A 7,634-nucleotide genomic window follows, 5' to 3' on the forward strand; every position below is an offset into this window, starting at 1 on the left:
GAGGTTCTCACCACTGAGCCACCACTGCTTCCGATAATTACTTTTTAAGTATTTTTTTTACTTTCGATATCTAAAAATTTATGTTAAATTCCAATTATTCCATAGTACTTACCTGTTATATCTTCTATAGTCCAAGATAGCAGTGGAAGAAAATAACTTATTTTACTACGTTTCAAAAGTCCGTTCGGGAATACAATAAGAAATACGTTCTAAAATACACAAAATTAAGTACCTTTAGGCGGCTGCGGTTTGCCCGTTCTAGTCCGACCGCCTTCGATAAAGAACTCCAAGTTGTTATTAGCTGCAAGGCTGTTTAAAATATATGCCCTGAAATTAAACAAAAAGATATTTTATCGCACAAATTCTCGTCAAACAATTTTTTATTATTATTTATTGATATATAACATGGAAAAATTCATAAATGATGTAAACACAGACTTCAAGTTGCTCCGTGCACCATAAACCAATGATTTAATAAGTGCTCCTACTGTTCTCTTCCTAACCCTCACTCTGTTCAAATTTATGACATTAAAAGTAGGGGAAGATCACCTTAGAGCAGATTTATACACAGGATCTTCGTGATACTCCGAGCCGTCCACGCGTCGCCTGATGTAGAACGCTCCGCATCCGCGCAGGAACCAACTGTTGAATGTTATAATGAATGACATTTACTTTAGAATATTATATTAAACTAGCTGCACCCGGCAAACGCTGTTCTGCCTTACTCTTATCATTTAGGGGTGTGAAAAATAGATGTTAGCCGATTCTCAGACCTACCCAATATGCTTACCTAATTTCAGAGGAATCGGTCAAGCCGTTTCGGAGGAGTATAGAGACTAACATTGTGACACGAGAATTTTATATATTAGATGATCATCAGATCGGAAAATTTTAAAAAATCTTGTATATTGTTTGTAATAAACAGTTTTGTTAATAGATAAGCGTTTAAATTAAGAAAATCGAATAAAACAAATATTTCACGCTCTGCGTGTTTGTCTAGTTTTTTTGTCAAAATTAACCGTTCGCCTAACTGTAAGCTAAGATGTGACTAAGATGGAGCGTGCTGCCCTAGAAGAATCGTTCACTATACGCTTGAAGATGTGAAGAATGAACAGCACGCGTGTGGGAGTCCAGCACGATTTGGCACGAATTGGGCCAGCTCGCACCGGGGAAGATACCACACCCTCACAGACGATCGGCGTCAAATAGTAGCTTCTGTGTTGCGTTCAGTGAGAACCGAAGGTCTGTATCTGGTTTCTCACCTGTCCCAGTCCTTTAATTTATTAGCACAGGCATACAGCCTCCGCATCGCTTACCACCAACTCCTTTACCAAATACCACACAAGAGAACAGAGAACGTGCGTGTCCATACGCACACGCACACGTACACGCACACACGCACGCACACACGCACGCGCACGCACACGCACACGCACACGTACACGCACACGCGCACGCGCACTACACACTCACCCGAAGAACGGAATGCGCATGTTGTCGCCGGCGGCCACGAGCGGCGGGCGCAGGCCGGTGAGGTAGAGCGTGAAGGTGACCAGTATGTAGTCGAAGTGCGAGCGGTGCAGCGGCACGAACACGAGCGGCAGGCCGGCCGCGTTGGCGCGCCGCAGCCGCTCGGCGCTGGCGGCGCGCGTGCCGCACCCGCCGCCCGCCACGCGCCGCACCGCCTTGTGGCACACCCACGCGACCAGCCTGAACGCAACGCAACAACGTCACCTAAACTCATACGGATCTAGCCTGTGGTCCGTCGCAAAGGGACAATGTTTTATTTTGTGCAATAGGTACACAATATACTGTACAATGAGTAAATATCATTTTTACTAGCAGCGTCCCGCAATTTCACCTGCGTAAATGAGTTTTTCATATGTATGATTCTATTTGAATGTTAAAATTTACATCAGCTATCTGCCAATGAAAGTCCCGTCAAAATCCATCCAGGCGTTCCAGAGTTTAGCCGGAAGAAACTAACCAACCAACAGACAGACAGACAGACGAAAATTGTAAAAAAAAAATGTTATTTTGGTGCATATACCGTATGTGTAATCATATACGTGTAGTTAAAAACGATAATGTCAATATAACAAACAGACACTCTTTATATAGAATCTATTATATAGAAAAATATATTTTAGAATATAATTGAAGCGACATCGTTGTGGTATAAATCTACCATTTTTCATCGATTCACTTTTATTCGTAACACGTCACAGTAGACGGTACGTCGTAAATTTAAAAACAAACGTTGTAAACATTTAACTGTGTACCTACTCCTTAATCACGACCCTATATCATTATCGCGCTGTAACGGCACCAATTTAAAATGTTACATCAGGTCAAAGGTCGTGCAAACAAATTAATATCGCATTTGATTCACACAACTCGCCAGACTTTGCCCCTTGACTTATGCGCATTTAAAACAAAGGAATAAAAATAATTAGCGTCAACAGATATCGTCAAAATTTTTGGTCATCGTCCATTGAAAGAAGAAAAATAAAATGTAAGCATAATGTATTTAGACACGGTATATTAAAGATTCAAGTCTCACATAGGACGTACCATATCCAAAAGGTAATACGGGTTCCAATTACTAAGACTTCGTTTTCCCTCTGTCTGTCTTTATCTCATGAACCGTCATAGTAAGACAGATGAAATTTTTCAGAGACCATGTTTCTGTTGCCGCTATGGCAAAAAAAATTTCAGTTAATGCAACGGTCGGCATTGGCAATGGCAAATTAGATTCATCTACCATTTTTTCAGCAGTTGCTTTTTAGACTATTCATTCGTAAACTCGTAGTGACGCGAGTCCGTCTCGCGCCTGAACGGTTTTATTTCAATCCTGAAAACACATTTCTAGAACAAAAAAAAAAACTATCCCTACGAGCAGTTTCAAACTCACCTCAGCACATTATTAGACATCGCCGAGCTGATGTCGATGAGGACCTTCATGGCTTTAGCCTCGACCCGTTTCCTCACCGACATGTACCGTGACTCCGCGTCTTTACCTCTCTCCTCTCCTTGTGCCTTCTTCAACTCCTCTTTAGTCTTCTCTTCTATCGCGCGTTGGAAACGCTCGTCTTTAGCCACCTGCAATGTGGATTATATTGATACAGTATACAATTATACATGTGTCGAGTTGAGCATGCTTCGACACCAACTGGGCCAGTACGGCGTGGAAGATACCACACGACCACAGAAGATCGTCTTGAAATAGTAGCGCGCTACGGTGTTTCAGTCAGCGTGTGGGGGTGCCGGAGGCCCTATTCCTTTTCCTCACCCATTCCAAGCCATTCCCTTATTCCCGTCATCAATCCTTTCCTTATCCTTTAACCCTAAAAAGCGGGCAACGCGTTTGCAACGGCCCTACCTCTGCTATGTTCATGGGTGTTGAGAGAGTCCTAGGTACTATTCGATCCACTACGCGATTCATTATATTTATGACATAACAAAAATAACAGGTCACACAAGTATTTATGCACAATAATAATATATTATACTGAGTTGATAATTTGTGACTGGTACCAATCGCTGGAAAATCGCTGGTTCCATATAACGTAGATAGACGCGGAGAAAGTAGATTATAACGTAAATTACGTTACATTATATTTTTTTGATGTTTCTCAAGTCGACTGTATTTTTTGGCTTTGATACATAATATATGAGTGGGTTGTGAACCGATTGACATGTTTATTTTTACGTTTGATAGAAATTTGTTTATAATCTGGGTTGGAACTACTCATAACGCACCGCAGAAGTGTTGTTGCCTTTTTGTACAATAAATTATTCAAATTAATGTCCACACATACTATTGACTCACACACACGCTCATAATCTGGTCTTTATAATAAACAAAGCATTACAATCAAGTTCAAATGAAACAAACCACAACAAAGGAAGAGATAAGCGTTTAAATCTCAAAGGGGTCGCGCCGTTTCTCAAAATATTACAGGAAGGTGCCATAATTAGATAACATTTAAATAATCACAACAATAATATGTATTTACAAGTTAATAATAACATAATATGGCGTGATAGCTGTCGTATTACGTAAAGCATGCACACACATATACGCGAGTAGGTACACGTATGTGTGCGACACACGTACACGCGAGGCGGCTATGAAAAATGAGAGTTTGTAAAATCAATCAGCAGCATTGCATATTTCGTTACGCCCTAATTATTTTCGTAACAATTGAAATGGTGTGTCAAAAAAAAAATAAATAGAGGCGAAAGTGTCGTTATAAGAGATAATAGAAATAACCTAAACCCTACATTTTCTACGACTACTATAGTTATAAGCGCATAAGATACCTACATATTATGTAGTCTATTGCACCCATGGTTCACGTATACATCCAATGTTGTAAGATTCTTTTTTAAATCGGTCCAGTGGTTCCTTTAATTTTCGTTCCAGCGTTCAAAGAAACCAAACAAATAAACGCTTCAGCCTTAAATATATAATCATAAGTACAGACTTTATATGAACAAAACGAGTCTAATACTCTGTACTTATTAAACTCTACGACTCTGAAACCATTTAATTTTCTAAAAGAAATCTTTATCTTTTTATCAATATTCAAGTATAACCCTGTTTTTTAACCCGGATTTGAAGGATTAGGCTAGGAAAAATGTTATACAAGCGTCGAAATTAAAATATTTACCAAAGTGCATAAAGAAAAACGCTATCAATTTACTCCCACATAATAAATAATCTGGGTGCATTTGTCCTTACGGTAAGATGAAAAGCAGCCAACTGACATGGAAAAACACTTTTACATGTGTGTGTCGACCACGCTTCGGCACGAATTGCGCCAGCTCGCACCGGTGCGGGAGTGTGCCCCAAAGAAGACAGGCGTGAAATCGTAGCATGCTACTGTGTTTCGTTCGGCGAGTGGGGGAGCCGGAGGCCCATATTCTTTTCCTTACCCTTTCCAATTCTTTCCTTTATCCCTCTCGTCAATCCTTCCTTCATCCTCTTCCTATTTAAAGTCGGCAGTCAATTTGCAGATGCGTAAGGTCTGCAATCGACCTTACGTCTCCAAACGTCCAAGGGCGGTGGTAGCGCTAACCATCAGGCGTCCTACCAGCTCCATTACCGACGTGGACCTAAAAAAAAAATGTATCCCCCCGAACAATAAAGGCCACTCACGCTAGGCACCACGTCCTTGTAGTCGTATTTGACGAGATTCAAGCACTGCGCCAGGTCGCACAGGTAGCGCGACACGACACCGCCGTTTGCGAAGGTCTGCCTGCCGATATCCAGGATATTGATCACTGCGCCCGCGTCGGGCGATTTCGCATCTTGCCATGACTCCTGGAAAGACACGTCGGGAATATTAAAAAGTGGGCCTGAATTACGGAGGTTCTGGTAGTCGTCTACACTTATATTATAGAGGGGGAAACTTTTGTATTTTTTGTATGTTCGTAATGTTTTCACGCAATATCAACTGGAATACCATGAGATATATGCCTTTTATTTTCATTACCCATTCAGTTTTGCAAAAGCAGTCGTACATTTTGTAATATTTTTATAGAATTAAATTTTGATCGCTTTAACATAGTTCCTACGAAAAGTTGCTATCGCATCTTTAAACAAGATAATTACACTGTTACAGCCAATTTATTTCTTAGACGTCCTTACGTAAGAACATAACATAGATACTAATTTAATTTTACACAAAGTATATAATATATATCTTGAAAACGGTCTTTACTTTAATGTATAACAACTACTGAAAGGTCTGGCAATAGGGCGCATAGCGTCAATTAATATACAATACATCGTATTTCAATTACTTGCCAAAAGGTCGACGCACTCGCTAGGGTTGGTGAGTTTCATAATCTGAATGCATCCATTGTAAATGTGTTGTATTAGTGTATAAGTTTTTTGGATATCAATAAAAAATTATAAAAAAAAAATAAAAATAAATATACCAGTGTCCTATGTAGCTAGATTTATTACTTGTTTTAAAGTAAACTCAGGGATCATGCACATATCCAACGATGAAATAAATTGTTTAATATCTGTCTACTATTTACTGAGTTTAGTGGATTCCATAAACAACAAGCATACTCTTCAATTTGTTTTTTAGTATAGAATATATAGATAATTTAACGTAAATCTTAAATTTACGTTAAATTATCAGAAACGCAAAAAAGTAAATTTATTCCTGTTTAATTTATATAATATGTAACGTAACGACAAAGTAGTATGGCATATAAAAAATTTTCAGTAATTCCATTTTAGTCGTGAAAAGAACCATCTTTAGTTTTATTCATAATAAAACATCAGTGAGAAATTAGTTATATCTCACAGCATACGGAGGAATTTTCGAGTTACAGCTTTGTTACTTATATATTAGAATGCAGTGATGAAATATGAGATATTCGCTACTAAATCTTCCGTTAAATTTTACTAACAATTAACATATTTAAATATAGAACGACCAGGTAAACACATTACAGAAGAGGTTACGAGTACGACTATTTTTGGCATAAATACACACTTATTGTTGACAGGAAAATTTCGACTGTCATTTGAAACTTTCATATGAAAATTGGCAGTTTACAGCCCTACTCGAATCTCACCGGTTGGTCCGCAACAATCACGCCACTATGTTTAAATTTGGAATAAAAACGTGAACAACACGCGTCCCTCGTACCTAATGATATTCTGTCTCGCTCGCAAACTTACCGATCGACAGAGACAATATTATGCAATTGGATTTATATTTCGTTATTCAAATTAAGAATAGAACAATGTTATACATTGCTTATACATCAATACATATTGTCAACACATTCCGTCTCTAAGAATATGTGACTTAAACAAGGATGGTGTATATATTAAGACAACGATAAAGGTATTTTTTTATAATTGGATTTACATTTCATAAATAAAAATATTTAGATGCAATTACAATGAAAGTATATAATTAGAGGAAATATATAAAAACATGTTAGGATCAAATACAAACAAGGACGAAATTTCGTTCCTACCTACAAAATTGTCATTACATTCTTACTTAATTAAAATAAATTTGATATATGTAATCTCGTACTTCTTTTTATCCGCAACGTAACTTGATTATAAGATTCCAGATTTATTATGTAAATAGACATTTATTACATTAGTACATAGTACATGGCATTTGTATATATATGGGAGAATGAGTTAAACAAGAAGATTATTCTATCCTATCCTACTAATATTATAAATGCGAAAGTTTGTAAGAATATGTGTGCGTTTGTTGCTCTTTCACGCAAAAACTACTGAACGATTGCAATTAAATTTGGTACGTAGACAGCTGGACAACTGGAATAACATATAGACAATTTTTTATCCCGATATCCCTACGGGATACGGACTTACGCTGGTGAAAAATGCGGAGCGCAGTTAGTAGTCTATAAGGTTTCTATCCGCTCCTTGCTCATCTAAAAAAGTCTATGAAATCAAGCCGTTTGTTCTACCTCACGGACGCTTGAAGGAATTTATTTTTACTGATGTTTAGAAAAACAAATATGTTTATGATTTATATTCGCCAGCTCCATTACGTCACAGACGTGCAAATCACGCATGAATGAGTTTATATTGGTCAATCTGTTTTCCGCTTCTAAAT

At 38.0% G+C, this 7,634-nt stretch overlaps 1 protein-coding gene across 2 annotated transcripts in view; it reads right to left on the bottom strand.

Annotated features, from left to right (window-relative positions):
* The window catches only part of LOC119837750 (glycerol-3-phosphate acyltransferase 1, mitochondrial), a 52,955-nt gene that overhangs the window by 11,068 nt on the left and 34,253 nt on the right, over positions 1 to 7,634 (bottom strand). For both annotated transcript variants that reach the window (XM_038363483.1, XM_038363484.1), the window contains 5 exons: positions 5,165 to 5,329; positions 2,915 to 3,102; positions 1,474 to 1,710; positions 550 to 642; positions 233 to 327 (listed from right to left, as the gene is read on the bottom strand). In XM_038363483.1, the coding sequence (XP_038219411.1) occupies positions 233 to 327; positions 550 to 642; positions 1,474 to 1,710; positions 2,915 to 3,102; positions 5,165 to 5,329 (778 nt within the window). The remainder of the gene's footprint in view (positions 1 to 232; positions 328 to 549; positions 643 to 1,473; positions 1,711 to 2,914; positions 3,103 to 5,164; positions 5,330 to 7,634) is intronic.

Source organism: Zerene cesonia, chromosome 29, assembly GCF_012273895.1.
Source record: "Zerene cesonia ecotype Mississippi chromosome 29, Zerene_cesonia_1.1, whole genome shotgun sequence".
NCBI classification, from domain to species: domain Eukaryota; kingdom Metazoa; phylum Arthropoda; class Insecta; order Lepidoptera; family Pieridae; genus Zerene; species Zerene cesonia.